Consider the following 16,368-nt stretch of genomic DNA (forward strand, 5'->3'; position numbering starts at 1 on the left):
CCTTGTTGTTTTATTGTTGTAGTTATTGTTGTTGTATTGATGTCATCATTGTTGGATAGGACAGAAAGAAATGGAGAGAGGAGGGAAAGACAGAGGGAGTTAGAAAGATAAGACACTGGGATTCAGGCAATAGCGCAGCAGGTTAAGCGCAGGTGGCGCAAAGCGCAAGGACTGGAGGAAGGATCCTGGTTCGAGCCCCCGCCTCCCCACCTGCAGGGGAGTCAATTCACAGGTAGTGAAGCAGGTCTGCAGGTGTCTGTCTTTCTCTCCCCTTCTCTGTCTTCCCTTCCTCTCTCCATTTCTCTGTCCTATCCAACAACGATGTCAATAACGACAATAATAATTACAAGAATAAAAAAAGGGCAACAAAAAGGGAAAAATGAATAAATATATATATATATATGTGATAGACACCTTCGGACCTGCCTCACCACCTGTGAAGCAACTTCCCTGCAGGTAGGGAGCCAGGGGCTCAAACCAGGGTCCTTACACCAGTCCTTGAGCTTTGCACCACCTGTGCTTAACCCCTTGCGCTACTGTCTTGGCTAGGAAGTACCCTGAGAAAGATGGGGTTGGGAATCTCTAGGGAAGAATGTGGCAGGTCCAGAAACTGGAAGAGGTGGGAAAACAGACACCCTCAAATCTCTGGAAGGAGGTGTGGGGCTGGCAAGCCAGCTCACTTGGAGAGTGTGCGCTACTTTTCCATGTACAGGACCCAGGTTCAAGCCTGGCCCCTGCCACATTGAAGGGAGCTTTGGTGCTCTGGTGTCTCTCTGCCTATCTAAGAAACAAAAATTGAGAGCTAGGGAGGTTAAGTGCACTAGATTTGCATGCCTGAGGCCTCAAATTCAGTCCCAGCTCCACTGGGACTCTAGGGGAGTGGCCTAGAGTCCGTGTATGGGGGGAGGCAGTTTCAGGGAGGGCAGGCAGCAGACCCAGGGGCATGCTGTAGTTTGGGCAGGTGAGGGAGCCAGACCTCTGGGCCTGGGCACCACTTGACCCCGTCAGCCACCCCTTAACTAGGTCAGAGCCCCAGCCTGCCACCACACCCACCCCTCCCTGGTAGAGACATGGCACAGCAAGTTGAACCAGATCCTCGGGGAACACCCAGATCTGTGGGGTGCACCCCCTTCACCCCATCTGTGGTGGAGATGGAGCTGGAGACAGTGACCCACCAGGGGTCCAAACCCCAGGCCACCTTCCTGGGACCTGTAGTGCCCAATGTGGCCACCAGGAGGCGCACCGCTGGACACAAGATAAGGAACGCAGGAACTTCAGGGCGATGTATATGTGTGTTTATTGGGTGCACCTTGCATTCCAGGAGGGGAGGAAGTTCAGTAAGGTGATGTCTGCACTGTGCAAATGCGCTTCACACTGGGGCTTATGGTATCCAGGTCACAGCAGTAAGGGCCGAGTGTTTCCCAGTCACACAGAACCCCAGCCACCCCACATCCCAGAACAGCCCTGTGAGTGGCTGGTGCTACTCCTCCTGCCAGCCCCACACCTCTGGGTTCCCTCCAGTGGCAGTCGACACCCGGCTCAACCAGCCCAGAGCAGCAGCAGGTGCGGCGCCGAGGTGTGGGGGACAGGTGGACACGGGGCAGCTCTGGGGGAGGGGTGACAGGCAGCCCCACAGCTTCCAGACACTGCAGGGCTCCGCAGTGTGGGTGGCACCCAGTGGCTACTGCCCCTGCTTTGCAGTCCAGGCTCCTGGTTCTGAGGGCCGCTGCCAGGCGGCGGGTGGGGGGGGCGGGTGTCACGGGCTGGCACTGCCCCAGCAGCAGGGCCACTCGCAGTCACAGCCCCAAGTCAGGCCAGGTGGGTGTGAAGTGACAGTTGAGGACAGAGGCGTAGTCACGGCAGGGAGCTCGGAGGGGACAGGCAAGAGCGGACCCCCAACAGGAGTGCCGGAGGTCTGCGTTCTGCTAGCCGGTGTTTGGCTCCCACTCCCTCCTCTGGGGAGTAGTCACTGTCCCCAAGCCCTTCTGGGGTCTTCCCTGTCCTTCCTGTGACCGGCCGTGGCTCTGTGAGTGTGGAGGCCTCAGTGAGACTGTGCCAGAGTCTCCCACGGTACCTCAGCCCCAGGCCACTGCCGCACCCCCGCAGGGATACCAACAGGACCCCAAGGCGCCCCGCGTGGAATCAAGACTGGAGACAGAGTCCCATAGTGTGGAGCACATTTATCCAGAACACCCACCCGCCTGCCCGCCTGCGGCAGGCCCTTCACTCTGGAGACCAGCTCCTGGGGTGGGTCCCTCCTCAGCAACGTGATGCTCTGTCACGGCCTGGCCTGCTCCGCCTGCCACACCAGCTCACCCGAGATGTACGTGGCCCGGACGTGGAGGGCATCATCCAGCACCACAAAGTCTGTGACGGAGCCAGGGTGAGGGGTGGGGCCTCCAATGGGGGACCCTAACACCCCGCGCATCCAGGGCTGGCCAGGAGACTGGTGTGGGATGTGACTTGTACAGGATGACTGGAGGCACCTCAGGTTAGGGGCCAGGCTGCTCACAGCAAGAATAAGGGACGAGCGCCAGCGAAGCAGGACAGCCCCCCCCCCCCCTTGGACCCGGACGCCCACAGCCCTGACCTGCATCAGCCCCGAAGTCCAGGGTTCCTTTGTGCTTCTCTAGCCCCAGCAGCTGGGCGGGGTGCAGGGACGCAGCCTCCAGGGCCGACTCCAAGTTGCAGCCTGCTTGGGAACACAGCCAGGTGACCCGCCAGCATGAAAGAGTGCCAGAGCTCTGCACCAGGTGGACAGGACCAGGACCCAGCCTCGACGACACTGCCTGGCACCTCTCAACCCCACCCCACCCCCAGCCCAGCTCCACGGGGATCCCTCCTGTCAAGACACTCTGATCCCATTGGGCCTCTCCCTCCTGGGTCAGGGCGGGAAGGGGGAGCACCCGCATGGAAGAGCAGGGCCTCGGGTGCCCAAAAGCCACCAGGATGCAGAGCTCCATCTCGCCCAAATTATGCCGAGTGCCTCCCGCCAGGGACCTGCTTCTCTGGGCAGTGTCAAGAGCCTGCGCCCCCACTGACCTGAGGCCTGCAGGAAGTGGCGCACACACACATCCATGGGACTGATGCTGCCGCACAGCGTCCGGGTCCCTATGGAGAGGCGGGTTGGGGCAGGGTGGCCGCCAGAGGGACCCCGGGTATCCCCGCTGCCACCGGCCACTCACCAGCCACGTAGGCCGTCAGCCCATCCACCTCGACCTCCTGCTGGCCCAGCGTGTGGCGGCCGTTGCCCAGCCCCAGGGCGGGCACTGCATCCGTGACCAGCACGAGCCCTGCAGGGAAGGGGAATCAGTGCCTGCCGGCCCCCCAGACCCCTGCTTCCCCACAGGCGGCCCTCACCCTGGGGGTGGGCCCGGTGTGCAATGCGCAGGGCCGCAGGGTTGGTGTGGATGCCGTCTGAGATCATCCCGTAGAAGATGTGGTGGCCGGGGGGCAGCCGGTCACTGGTCAGGAGCCCCACGATGCCAGGGTCCCGGTGGTGGAACTGGGGGGAGAAAGGCAGGCTCTTGCCACAGTGCCCTCATGCCCCCCAGCACTTCCCCACCCTGGGCAGCGGCCCCCACACCAGCAGCACAGCTCCCCTTGACACCCGCCTCACTCACTGGCATCGCCGCCCGCGGCCCCACCCCTCACCGGCAGCATGGCGTTGAACAGGTGTGTGATGAAAGTGGCTCCGCTCTGCACGGCTTCCTCTGCAGCCCGCAGGTCTGCCACAGAGTGCCCTGCGGGAGGGGGGGCGTGGGGCTCAGACCCCGCACCCCAGGTGCCCCCCAGGCCTGCCCCCGGCACCCCTCACCTAGGGACACACGGATGCCGCGGGCCGTCAGTGCCCGGATGACCTCAGGGCTGCGGCTCAGCTCGGGCGCCAGCGTCACCATGCACACGTTGTCCAGCGGCCCGTAGGTGGCCAGCACGTCCTGGAAGGCGCGGGCCTCGAAGGAGCGCAGGTGGTCCTCGGGGTGCGCACCCCGCTTTTCCCGACTGATGAAGGGCCCCTCCAGGTGCACGCCTGGGAGGAGGGGTGTCGGCTCCAGCAGGCCCCCGGCAGCCCCGCTCTGCCCCTCACCTGCCTCCCTACGGGGCTTGGGTGGGGGTGCTGCCAACAGGTCCCCAAGGAGCCTCCCCGGGCGGGGCGGGGAGAGACCAGCCACTCACCGAGGACCCCGGCCCCATGGGGACCACCAGGCTTCACGGGGATCTGAGGTAGGACCTGGGGGGAACCAGCTGTTACGGTACTGCCCCTCTCCACTACCTGGGGTGACAGCTGGACAGGCCCGCACCCCAAGCCAGGGCCTCGGGGCCCCGTCGCACTCCCTGGGCTCCTGGGTGAGAGGCTGGCAAGGCCCACAGCCCTGTCCCCATGGGAATGACTGAGCCCCAAGAAGGACAGCCTGTGGGCACCAGATGGTGGCATGAGGGTAGTGGGCAGCAGGCTCCGGGCTGGGACAGGTCGGGGTGGCCCTGGCATGCAGCCCAGGCAGAGCTGGGGCAGAAGTGAGGCTGCAGAAACGTGCAGATGGGGACAGCAGGGAACAGTCCTTGGTGACAGGATACAACAGCCCGTGAGTACAGAGACTTCTGGGAGACAAAGTCAGCACAACAGAGAACAAGGGAGAAGCATGAGGTGCTCCACCCACAGGCTCAGGCACTGGCAGAGAAAGGGGGGGGGGCAACAAGAAACCCTCACTACAGAGGAGCTTCGAGGCCAGTGAGACAGCTGCCCTGGAGGGCGCTTTGCCACACTCGTGACACACGGGCTCTGGTGACAGTGTCTCTGTCTCTGCAGCCCTGCTTCACCACTTGTGAAGCTTTTCCCCTGCAGGTTAAGAATCATGAGTTTGGGGGGTTGGGTGGTAGCACAGCAGGTTAAGCGCACATGGCACAAAGCGCAAGGACCGGCGTAAGGATCCTGGTTCGAGCCCCCGGCTCCCCACCTGCAGGGGAGTCGCTTCACAGGCGGTGAAGCAGGTCTGCAGGTGTCTGCCTTTCTCTCCCCTCTCTGTCTTCCCCTCCTCTCTCCATTTCTCTGTCCTATCCAACAACGACGACATCAGTAACAACAACTACAACGAGAAAACAACAAAGGCAACAAAATGGAATCAACATTACATACATATATATTTACTTTTCCTTGGCTGGTTCAGGAGGTTGCACGGTGGCTAAAGCACTGGGCTTGCAAGCATGGAGTTGGACCTCTAGCATCACAAGTCCCAGAGTGACACTGTTTCTTTCTATTTTTAAAATGAGTAAGCTTTCAAAAACCAAGAACAAACAATTCCCCTGAATCAGGGAAGGCCCTGCAGCAACGAAACAAAAAGAAAAAAGAAAGCTCGGAGTGGCCCCAGTCAGTCAGGGGCTCTGGATGGAGGGCGTGGTCTCAGGGCAGCAGAGATGCTAGACAGAGACGCTTTCAACAGATTATTGGGACCCAGTGGTGGGAACCCTGGGAGAGGACCCAGGTCCACACCCCCAGCCCTCACCTGCAGGGGGAGAAGCTTCACCAGTGGTGGAGCAGTGCTGTAGATGTCTCTCTCTGTCCTTAACCCTCTTTTCAAAAAAAAAAGGCAGAACTTCCAGGACTCTAGCTGTCACCACCACACCACCCTGGAAGCACATCAACTCGCCCTTTGTCACCAAGCAGTGAGACACCAGCAGGAGAGCAGTGGTCTGCCCAACTGGCCATGCGAGGCAGCGGTCATCCTGTAAGAGGCAGCAGCCGCAGGAGGCCCCAGGTGAGTCAGCTGACGGAAAGCTCCAGAGGAGCCAGGTAGCGGCACGCCTAGTTCAGCGCACGTTGTTACAGCGTTACAGTTCCAAGGACCCAGGTTCACACCCCCAGCCCCACCTGCAGGGGGGAAGCTTCACAAGCTGTGAAACAGGCTACAAGTGTCTTTCTCTCCCTATCTCTCTCACTTTTATCAATTTCTTTTTTAAAATATTTTATTTATTTTAACAAGGGAAGTAGACATACACACACATTCGGGAACCAGAGTGCCACTCAGCTCTGGCTGTTGGTGGTGCAGAGGATTGACAGTGCGACCTCAGATCAAAACCTCAAGCAGGAAAGGCTTCTGCAGAACCATGATGCTGTCTCCCTAGCCCAATTTCTGTCTCTATACCATAAATTTTAAAAAAAGAAAGAGGAAGGAAGGGGAGAAAAGGATTCTTGTTTGAGCCTCCGGCATCCCACCTGCGGGGGGGGGGGGGGTGTCACATCACAAGTGGTAAAGGTCTGTGGACTTCTGTCTCCCCTCTCTGCCTTATCTACTCCTCCTCTCTCAATTTCTTTTATTTACTGATTGACTGATGAAAAAGATAGGTGGAGAGAGAGAAAGAACCAGACATCACTCTGGTACATGTGCTACCAGGGCTTGAACTCAGGACCTCACGATTGAGAGTCAAGCGCTTTATCCATTGTGCCACCTCCTGGACTACCTCTCTCAATTTCTGTCCTAGCTGATGGGGGTCCGGGGGGGAAGGCTGCAAGGCTGCAGGAGCAGTGGATTCGCAGTGCTGACGCTGAGCCCCAGTGATAACCCTGCTCTCCGAAAGAGCAGAATTCTCAGCCCCAGGACAAACAGGAAAGTGGCGGGAAATTCAGGAGAGGGTGCTAGGGGTAGGAAGGAGGAATGCAGGGAAGCAGGTCTCCCAGCAGAAGGGAGAGAGGCAGTGACTGAAAAGTGACTGTCCCCCAAGAGCAAAGGCCAAAGGGAGTTGTTTTTCCTGACAAGCCATGTGACCTGTAAGGTCATAAAAAAAAAAAAAAAATCAAAGCAATTTAAAAGTTAATGGCTGGGGCTGGGGAGATAAACAGCTGATGGTTATGCAAAGACTTTCAGGCCCGAGGCTCCAAAGGCTCAGATACAAGCCCTTAAATTGCCAAAAAAAAACCACAGATAGAAAGGTTGAATTCCAGAATAGTTTTTTAACGGGAGGACCAATGAAATAGCTCGCTTGGGTAGTGCGCTGCTTTGAGCCAGATCAGTATCACACTGAAGGGATCTTTAGTGCTATATTTTCTTTCTCTCCGTATTTTAAAAAAATATTTATTCTCTTTTGTTGCCCTTGTTGTTTTATTGTTGTAGTTAACTGACGTCATCGTTGTTGGACAGGACAACAGAGAAATGGAGAAAGGAAGGGAAGACAGAGAGGGGGAGAGAAAGACAGACACCTGCAGGCCTGCTTCACCGCTTGTGAAGCGACTCCCCTGCAGGTGGGGAGCCGGGGGCTCGAACCGGGATACCTGCGCTTAACCCGCTGCGCTACAGCCCGGCTCCCTCTCTCTGTATTTCTATCTAAAAATAATAGAAAGTGGAAAATACAACGAGGGATGGTCTCAATATATATATATATATCTTGTGGCCAACAAGGTGGTGAAGTAACTAGCCTTTGGGCTCCCAAGTATGAGGTCCTAGGTTCCATCCCTGACATAGCACATGCCAGAGTAATGCTCTCTCACTCACTAATAAGTTAACAAAGGGGAGTCGGGCAGTTTAAGCGTATGTGGCACAAAACCCAAGGACCTGAGTAAGGATCCCCATTCGAACCCCCAACTCCACACCTGCAGGGGAGTTGCTTCACAGTTGGTGAAGCAGGTCTGCAGGTGTCTATCTTTCTCTCCCCCTGTCTTCCCCATCTCTCTCTGTCCTATCCAACGACATTAATAACAACAATAAAACAAGGGCAACAAAAGGGAATAAGTAAATATTTTTAAAAAAGAAATAACAAAACAAAAATGCTATTCAAAAAAAAAAAAGTTGCCCCACCTCTCCGCTGGGGAAACAGCATAATGGTTACACAAAAGACTTTCAGCCTGAGGTCGCAGGTTCAATCCCCAGCACCACCATAAGCCGAAGTAAAGCAGTGCTCTGGTGTCTCTGTGTTTTTCTCTCTCTGGTAAAAATTAATTTAAAACAAATTCATTGAAGACAAGATGCTGGGTATGAAGGAATAAGATCAGCCTGAGAGGCAGGCAATCAGGGAGACCGAAGGTGGAGGGTGTGGAGGTGGAGGTTGCCAGCTCCCAGCTGGGCAGACAGTGGGCCTGAGGCAGGGAACAGCAGCACGCTGTCCTGGAAAGAGAGACTAGAGAAGACCTGGGGAGAGCAGGTGGTCTAGGGGCCCTGGCCAGGAAGAAAGGCGCCAAGGAACTTTTGGCTGCAGCTGCCGGGTGTGTCCAGGGCTGGAGGGAGAGGGCAAAGGCAGCAGTCCTGCTCTTTCTCAGCTAACACCAACCAAGGACCTTCACATTCCCACCCCGGAGAGCTTCCTCTCGGTCTCCCAACACCCAGTGTGGGTAACATTACAGGCAGAACAGCCCGCAGAAGGCACTGCCCGGCTGGAGCGCAACTGGGTCTGCATCCTGGGCCGTGCCAGGGGCCACGGGCTGGGACAGGCGGTGCTGGAATGTGCGGGGGAGGGGACGACTGCAGGTGGCCGGCAGGGACCCAGCTCTGCCTATTAGGGCAGCAGCTTGCGTGTCCAGGGCGCCGGCTTCAGTGCCTGACTCCACCTGGGGCCAGAGCGGCGCAGGGCTCCAAGCTCTCTCCCTTGAGCAGCAGAAAGGAAGGTGGGGAGGGAGGTGGTCTGCAGCTGGAGGCAGCCAGGGGAGGCCAGGGAGGGTGCGGGCCTGAGGAGGCCGGTGAGGACGCAGGCAGCCACCGCGGAGGGAAGGGGGGGGCCCGGGGTCCCAGGAGCCAGGCCAGCCAGCCCGCCGCCAGGCCTCACCTTCTGATAAACCTCGGGAGGCGAGGTGACCAAGGTGGGGCAGAAGGCTGTGACTCCATGCGCCAGAATCCTCTGGGCCACCAGGTCCACGCCGGAACCCACGTCGTCCGCAGCCTGGGAGAAATCTACGCCGAAACCACCTACGGCCACAGGGGAGGGGGCTCGCACCAAACCCGGTTCCTTCCCCGGGCCCCGCCCGGCCGGGCCGCACCGTTGATCTGCACGTCGATGAAGCCCGGCGCCAAGATGCAGCCCCCGCAGTCCCGCAGCTCGTCCGCCACGCGCCGCTCCTCGAAGAACAGCTTCTCGGGGTCCAGAACGCGCCCCCCGCGCACCCACAGGTCCTCCCTGCGGACGGGGGTCGGGCGCTCGCTCGGTTCGCCGGCCCCGCGTGGGGCGGCCCCCCAGCCCCGCCTCGCAGTCCGCACCCCGCAGCCGCCCGCACCTGAGCAGCGCCCCGCCGCGCAGGATCCGGCAGTTGGTGAAGCGCAGCACCCGGGCCCCCGCCGTGCCCTGCCCGCCGCGCATCGTGACCGGCCGCCGCCGCAGCCCCGCTCCCCGCTCCGAGTTCCGGCCGGGTCTCACGTGACGCCCAGCTGACTCGGCGCCACGTGACCAGCCCGGCCGCCCCGCCCCCAGTGACGCCACACGCAGACGCTCACATCCGATAAGTTTATTGGACGCCGGCGCCCGGGTGGGCGGCGCCTCCCGGAAGGGCTCCTCCGGCCGGGATGAATGAACAGGTCAAGTCATAAATAAACATCCAGTGGAGAGAAATGACAAGTCTAATTCACTCTGGGGAGGGGGCACGCGGGGAGGGGCGGGCCCCTGTGGTCGGGGGGCTGATGGGGGATCGAGGGGCCCAGATGTCCACGCACGGGGCGGGGTGGGCGACAGACGGGGCACTAGGACACGGCGCATTTACAAGACCAGCTATGGGGTCGTGCGCGGCGGGCGGATCATTCTGGAATGAGGGGGTCTCCGCGGGGCGGGGCGGCTACTTGGTGGAGAGGATGAGGGCCACGATGAGCCCGTAGAGGCCCAGCACCTCGGCGAAGATGAGGATGAGGATCATGCCCACGAAGAGTCGCGGCTGCTGGGCGGTGCCGCGCACACCCGCGTCGCCCACGATGCCGATGGCAAAGCCGGCCGCCAGCCCACTCAGGCCCACGCTCAGGCCGGCGCCCAGCTGCAGGAAACTCCTGGGGGGAGAGAGCAGGTCAGGGCCCTGGACGGCTGGGGAGCCCCCCCACGCGCCCACCCAGCGCGGCCGCACCTGTACAGGGTGATGCTGTCGTTGAGGGAGTTGGCGATAAGCACGGCCACCACCAGGCCGTAGATGGCGATGATGCCGGCCATGACCACCGGGATGATGGACTTCATGATCAGCTCGGGCCGCATAACCGACATGGCCGCGATGCCCGTCCCGCTCTTGGCAGTGCCATAGGCAGCACCCAGGGCTGTGGGGAGAGGGGAGTGAATGCAGGCCGGGTTGGGGCCCTGGGGGCCCGGCAACAGTGTCCCTCCACTGTGGAGGCCTCAGGATTGTCCTGTCGCCTGGGCCGATGCTCCACCGCTCCCACCTGCTGGGGGCCTGTGAACACCTGAAAGGTGGAGGTTAGGTCCCTTCGATCAAACCTGTTCCCAGTACTAAGGACAGGGCAGGCTCCGGGCCCTGTGTGAGGGGACACTGGAGGCGCTGAGCTAGGGAAGCAGTGGGGCTGTCTCCTTCCTCTCCCCTTAAGGTTCTTCCCTTCAGGCCTGGAGGGACATGGGCGGAGCACTTTATTTGCCTATAGAGGTGACCAAAGATGCTGCTGACAGCAGGGGTGGGGTGAGGGTATCAGAAAGGATTAGCAGAGCATTGAGGGAACCCTTTAGGTGGGTCACCTATGTGCAAGGGACTGGTAAGCTCTCCATCAAGAGGAGGGCAAGGCAAGGCTCTCAGGGAGTGGGCCCGCCTGAGTAACGGGAGGAAACGGGCTGGGGAGGGTCGAGACTGGCGGGCAGCATCAGGTCTGCAGGCCAGAGACACCCCTGGGAAGACAAGTGTGGTGGCTTCAGTGGAGCCCGGCACAGTGGAATCACGAGGCAGTTCCGGGAACAGCGCCGTTACCAGCGCAGGGAGGAAGTCAAAAAACAAGGAACAGGAGGAGCAGCTTCACGGAAGATGTGATGGAGAAAGTATGGCCACGACTTTTGTTACAGAAAAAGGGAAGCTGGAATAGGAGGGGGGGCGGCCTGAACTGTGGCCAGAAGCCGGGGAGAGCTCGGAGGGGGTAAGCAGTGATTTGAAGAGCTGCTCAGGGAGATGAAGATTTGGGAATGCACACTAGTGCCTGTCCCCAGTGCATGGGGGGCAGGGAAGGCGGCCCCAGCCCCCACAAGTCCTGCCCGTCACTCCCAGAGGCTGTTAGCAACAAAAAGGCAGCTGGTGAGTGGAGGCGGCTGGGCTCAGGGATAAACGGGGATTCAGGAGAAGGCAGCGGCAGCCAGAGGTGTCCCTCTCTCTGCTCATGTTTAGGGGTCAGTGTGGCTACAGGTGGCCGGGCAGAGGTCAGCAGGCTTCCACAGGCCGAGAGCACAGCTGGGGCGGCCGCGCACATGGAGGAAAAGGGAAGTCCCGACCACTCTCCCACCACAAATGACCCCTTCCTCCACAGGACGGGCTGGGCAGGGCACACTCAGCAGCTCGTGACCCGCAGGCAGGCCCGGGCGAGGACGCTGGGGGAGCAGAGCCCCGGGTTTACAGTCAGCAGGGCCTGTTTGGAGTGCAAACCCTCCACATACCAGCACAGGTGGCCTCCCCCCTGGCCACCAAGCAGGGTGGGGCAGGGCGGGCCCAGAGCCCCAAACCAGACTTACCCGAGGAGACCTAGACCAGACCAGGCCAGACCAGTCCCCGGGTGCTGCAGCCAGGCCGGGACTCCTGGGCTCCCCGCTCACTCGCTGCTGCAGCCGGTGGGCCCGGCCCCTGTCACTCAGCTGACACCCAGCAGTGTCAGGACCCGATCTCACAAGCCAGGCGCCACCGAGGACTCTGGGGGCCCCTGCTGCACTGCCAGGGAAACCCCTTCCAAGCCCAGGCCCGAGGGAAGGTCACCCATTCGTGCGCGCCCGCGAGCATTCATTCATTTCCAGAAGCCTGCGCTCCTCCTCTCCCCCTCCCCCCGGGACGGCCACCCCGTGCCGCCTCTCCCGCAAATTGAGACTCGCCCACACCCGCTCCCGCCGCCTCCCAGGACCCGTCCCTCGGCCGAGCTTTCCCAACCGGCAGGCTGTTGGGAAACACTGACAAGCCCCAACCGGAAGCTCCGGCCCGGGGTAGAGACCCACCTCGCCCGCCCCCCGCCCCCCGCCCCGCCGCGTGATGTCACACCTGCCCGCAGCTCGGGGGGCGGGCGCGGAGCAGGCGCACCGCCGCGGCCCCCACCCCAGCCCCCCGCCGCCGCTCCCGGCAAAGATGGCAGCGGGCCGCCGCCCCACCCCCGCAGCGCACGGCCGGTCACGAGCACCGACCCCGGCCCCGGCCCCGGGAGACCCCGGCCCCCGCCTGCACCCGCGCCGGCCCCGCCCGCGGTCACGTGATCCCGGGCACCCCGGGCTCTGCGGGGCGTCCGAGTGACGTCACCCCCGGCCCGAGCAGCGGCGGGCGGCTGTGCCCCGCGGGTCCCCCGCCCCGGGCCCCGCGCGGCGCTCACCGCTGAAGATCATGGCGGTCGTGGCGCCCATGACCCCGAAAAAGGCGGCGTACTCGGGGCCGGCCTTGGCCTCGGACATGTCTGCGCGCGGGGGGTGCGGAGCGGGCCGGTGGCGCTAGGGGCGGCGGGGCGGCGGCGCGGGCAGAGGCGGAGCGGCTGCTGGAGGAGGCGACCGGGCGGCAGCCGCTGCGCTCTAAATACCGCACCGCAGAGCAAGATGGCGGCCGCCGCCGCGTCACGTGACGAAGCCCCGCCCCCGGGCCGCACCACTGCGCGGGGAGGGGGGATCCGGAGCCGCCCGGACCCCGCGCCGCCCCCGCGCCGCCCTCGCGCCGCCCCCGCGCCGCCCACGCACCGCTCCCCGCCAGTCCTTCGAGTCGCCGCCCGGCCCCTGGCCCGCCCCGGCCCCGCCGAACGCCGCGCCCCCGGCCCCCCGCGACAGTGGGACCTGCCGGCCCCCGGGCGGTCATTTGCATGTGGGCGTGGCCTCGCCGGCCCCGCCTCCTCTGCGGCTGCGCGCCGCTGGTCTGGGTTCGGTTCCCAGGTCCTGGGTCCGGCGCTCGCGGCTTGGAGCCCGACGACGGCTTGGAGCCCTGTTGTCACCCGGCGCCGCGGGTCCCCCCGGGTGTGCTTACGCCCCCGGAAACCGCCCCACCCTTACCTTGGCCCCAGTCTTTTGCAGACCCGAGCAACCAGCACCCTACCAGCGACTTTCCCCTCTGGTTTCTGTCCCTCCCTCTGCACCAGCATCCAGCAGTGTGTGTGTGTGTGTGTGTGTGTGTGTGTGTGTGTGTGTGCAGTGTGCAGTGTGCAGTGTGTGTGTGTGTGTACCTCAGGATGCGCCCTCAACGCCCTGCACTTTGGGGGACCCTGTCCCGGCTCAGGGCTGGGCTTTCTTTCTGGGGCAGCTGTGCCAGCAGCCACCCTAAGCCATGTGGCCCTGGCACCCAGCCCAGCTGCTTTCTCTCTGCCGCCAGCTCTGGTCCCCTTTGCCCACTTGTCCTCTCAACTCTGAGTCCCAGGTCACCAGCATCCAGCAGTGTGTGTGTGTGTGTGTGTGTGCACCTCAGGATGCGCCCTCAACGCCCTGCACTTTGGGGGACCCTGTCCCGGCTCAGGGCTGGGCTTTCTTTCTGGGGCAGCTGTGCCAGCAGCCACCCTAAGCCATGTGGCCCTGGCACCCAGCCCAGCTGCTTTCTCTCTGCCGCCAGCTCTGGTCCCCTTTGCCCACTTGTCCTCTCAACTCTGAGTCCCAGGTCACCAGCATCCAGCAGTGTGTGTGTGTGTGTGTGTGTGTGTGTGTGTGTGTGCACCTCAGGATGCGCCCTCAACGCCCTGCACTTTGGGGGACCCTGTCCCGGCTCAGGGCTGGGCTTTCTTTCTGGGGCAGCTGTGCCAGCAGCCACCCTAAGCCATGTGGCCCTGGCACCCAGCCCAGCTGCTTTCTCTCTGCCGCCAGCTCTGGTCCCCTTTGCCCACTTGTCCTCTCAACTCTGAGTCCCAGGTCCTCATGAACCTCTGGCCCTTGGCCTGGGTGCTCTTCCTGAGCGGTCATGCCCGCGGCCCGCCTCCTCTGTAAGGCCCTCTTGCTGGGCCACAGGCCCCTGGCCGGGCTGCCCGCCTCCCACTTGCAGCCCCAGAGGTTCTGGGCAGGCAGACAGGAGGGCACGTGCCTTGCATGCACGGTGCCTTGGGTGCCATCACCGGCCCGCAAAGCAAACAGCGCAGTGAATGGCAGGTAGGGTTAGTAGGTAGGTCCCTTGGTGTCTCTCATGACTACTTTACTTATTTACTTATTTTTTAAAGAGAGATACGGAGAGAAAGAGATCGGAGCATTGCTCAGCTATGACTTAGGGTGGTTGGTGCTGGGGATTGAACCTGGAACCTTGGAGCCTCAGGCATCAAGAGTCTTTCACAGAACCAATGTGCTCCCCAGTCTCCTCATTACTACTTCTTAAAGATTTATGTACTTATTTTTAAAAATATATTTATTTATTCCTTTTTGTTGCTCTTGTTTTTTTATTGTTGTAGTTATTATTGTTGTTGTTGATGTCGTCATTGTTGGATAGGACAGAGAGAAATGGAGAGAGGAGGGGAAGACAGAGAGGGGAAGAGAAAGACAGACACCTGCAGACCTGCTTCACTGTCTGTGAAGAGACTCCCCTGCAGGTGGGGAGCTGGGCTCGAACCGGGATCCTTAAGCTGGTCCTTTGAGCTGGGGGCTCGAACCAGGATCCTTACGTCTATCCTTGCAAGATTTATGTACTTATTAGTGAGAGAGAATCAGAGCATCACTCTGGCACATGTGATGTCAGGGATTCAGGGATTGAACTCAGGACCTCATGCTTGAGAGTTTGATTCTTCACACACCACATCACCTCCCGGGCCACTCATTAATAAAAGGGTAATCCGGGAGGTGGAGCAGTGGGGACAGGGCTGGACTTACCAGCACAAGGTCCCAAGTGAATTCAGTGTCCAGCATCACGTGCATGAAGGAGGCATTGGTTAATAAATAACAATAAAAAGAGAGGGCCGGCCCCCTCCACCCAGCTGCCGGATTTCTGGAAAAAGGCAAGAGGATCTTTGCTGCTGTCCCTGCCGCTCTCACCTTCCCTCCCTGCCTTGTCCTCGCCTAGGTCACCGGTGGCTATTTCTCTAAGCAGAGGTACCAGGCGCATTTGGCAGGCTGTTGAGTCCCCTCTCCTCTCTCCAGTCCACCTCGAGGGTTTCCACAACCTCATCACTTCCTGTGGAGCATGGACTGGAGCCTCCCCAAGTGTTCCCAGGTCCCTGCCCTGCCCCTGGGTGCTCACATCACCCTTGTCACTTAATCTTAGGGGTTCAGGTCACCAGTGGCAGCCCTGGGAGCCAGGCCCAGGGAGCCCAGGAGCTGTGTCAGGGGTGTGCCTAGCCCAGGGCTCACAGCCCACCTTTGGGGGTTAGAAGCACAGGGACAGCCCCTCCTGGGGGCCCAGTGTATGGGGCCTGAGCTCCAGGGTGTTGGGCTGGCTGGCACCTTGAGTCAGCCTGTCTCCCGCGGGCTCGGCCTCACTACTCCCCTGCCAGCTTCTACACACTTTCCACCCGCAGCCTGGGAGTCACCCCCGCTCACCCTCTTACTCACTGCCTCTGAGGCCAGCCCTCCCAGCCCATTTCCTGGCCCCTGCCCAGGCTGCCTTGGACTTGGTGGGACACAGTCCTCCCCCCCCCAACAGCTATTCCTTGCCTACAATTAAGGTGGATTTTTAAAAAAAATATTTATTCCCTTTTGTTGCCCTTGTTGTTTTGTTGTTGTAGTTATTATTGTTGTTACTGATGTTGTAGTTGTTAGATACGACAGAGAGAAATGGAGAGAGGAGAGGAAGACTGAGATGGGGAGAGAAAGACAGACATCTGCAGGCCTGCTTTACCACTTGTGAAGCAACTCCCCTGAAGGTGGGGAGCAGGGCTTGAACCGGGATCTTTAAGCTGGTCCTTGTGCGTGGCGCCACCTGCCTTAACCTGCTGCTTTACTGCCTGACTCCTGAGGGAGCTATTTAAATGCAGGCTGGCAGGACCTCAGGAAGTAGCTGCTTGCTCAGTCCATTAGAGTGTCCGCTTGCACTCCGGCAACCTCCAAGTCTGCAGGTTCAACCTGCAGCATCTCCGTGTGCCAGAGCTGAGCAGTGCTCAGGGAAAAAGGAAGCTGAGGGAGAGCTGACTCCAAGCAGGACGTCTCCCCCCAGGACAGACCTTCTCAGCCATCACGAGACTCCAGGAACACTGCCTGAGGTGGCCTTGTCTCAGAGCTGTGTGTGTGTCTGTGGGAGACAGACAGAAACACTTGTGAGCGTTGGGGAGGGACAGGCAGGTGGTCAGGGCAGGGCAGTGTGGTTTCTTGTTGTCTTCACTGCTGCAGGCTGAGTGCTTTAGAAGGAAG

The 16,368-nt window shown here is 60.8% G+C and overlaps 2 protein-coding genes and 2 long non-coding RNA genes across 5 annotated transcripts in view; 2 read left to right on the forward strand and 2 right to left on the reverse strand.

Annotated features, from left to right (window-relative positions):
• Window positions 1–16,368, forward strand: part of LOC132533064 (uncharacterized) — a 147,762-nt gene that overhangs the window by 35,406 nt on the left and 95,988 nt on the right. The gene's annotated exons all lie outside the window — the stretch shown is intronic.
• Window positions 2,161–9,352, reverse strand: AMDHD2 (amidohydrolase domain containing 2). 2 transcript variants are annotated; one of them, XM_060172582.1, is made up of 11 exons: window positions 9,194–9,352; window positions 8,960–9,096; window positions 8,749–8,888; window positions 4,177–4,231; window positions 3,818–4,030; window positions 3,655–3,743; window positions 3,361–3,505; window positions 3,186–3,293; window positions 3,043–3,111; window positions 2,591–2,692; window positions 2,161–2,367 (listed from the first exon to the last, which is right to left on the reverse strand). In XM_060172582.1, exons 1-11 carry the CDS (start codon window positions 9,274–9,276, stop codon window positions 2,279–2,281), a joined length of 1,230 nt encoding a protein of 409 aa, XP_060028565.1. In that variant the 5' UTR covers window positions 9,277–9,352; the 3' UTR covers window positions 2,161–2,278. The 2 variants fall into 2 exon arrangements, with proteins under 2 accessions (XP_060028565.1, XP_060028564.1); XM_060172581.1 differs by having other exon boundaries at window positions 2,161–2,476.
• On the forward strand, window positions 8,463–8,681 carry LOC132533065 (uncharacterized). The gene is made up of 2 exons (XR_009544951.1): window positions 8,463–8,602; window positions 8,633–8,681. It is a non-coding gene; the product is annotated as an uncharacterized LOC132533065 (long non-coding RNA).
• Window positions 9,407–12,671, reverse strand: ATP6V0C (ATPase H+ transporting V0 subunit c). The gene is made up of 3 exons (XM_060172588.1): window positions 12,450–12,671; window positions 10,025–10,208; window positions 9,407–9,950 (listed from the first exon to the last, which is right to left on the reverse strand). Exons 1-3 carry the CDS (start codon window positions 12,526–12,528, stop codon window positions 9,746–9,748), a joined length of 468 nt encoding a protein of 155 aa, XP_060028571.1. The 5' UTR covers window positions 12,529–12,671; the 3' UTR covers window positions 9,407–9,745.

The sequence above is a fragment of the Erinaceus europaeus genome, chromosome 15 (assembly GCF_950295315.1).
Source record: "Erinaceus europaeus chromosome 15, mEriEur2.1, whole genome shotgun sequence".
Taxonomy (NCBI): domain Eukaryota; kingdom Metazoa; phylum Chordata; class Mammalia; order Eulipotyphla; family Erinaceidae; genus Erinaceus; species Erinaceus europaeus.

What these genes read in the sequence shown, in the direction of transcription:
- AMDHD2 (XM_060172581.1), bottom strand. Translation starts at nt 9,276, where the DNA reads ATGCGCGGCGGGCAGGGCACGGCGGGGGCCCGGGTGCTGCGCTTCACC. An exon ending in CCACTTCCTGCAGGCCTCAG is followed by an intron (nt 2,693 to 3,042) that starts GTCAGTGGGGGC and finishes GTTCCCAAGCAG; the next exon opens with GCTGCAACTTGGAGTCGGCC. An exon ending in GGACTTCGGGGCTGATGCAG is followed by an intron (nt 2,477 to 2,590) that starts GTCAGGGCTGTG and finishes AGGTGCCTCCAG; the next exon opens with TCATCCTGTACAAGTCACAT.
- ATP6V0C (XM_060172588.1), bottom strand. Translation starts at nt 12,528, where the DNA reads ATGTCCGAGGCCAAGGCCGGCCCCGAGTACGCCGCCTTTTTCGGGGTC. An exon ending in GACCGCCATGATCTTCAGCG is followed by an intron (nt 10,209 to 12,449) that starts GTGAGCGCCGCG and finishes CTCTCCCCACAG; the next exon opens with CCCTGGGTGCTGCCTATGGC. An exon ending in GACAGCATCACCCTGTACAG is followed by an intron (nt 9,951 to 10,024) that starts GTGCGGCCGCGC and finishes CTCTCCCCCCAG; the next exon opens with GAGTTTCCTGCAGCTGGGCG.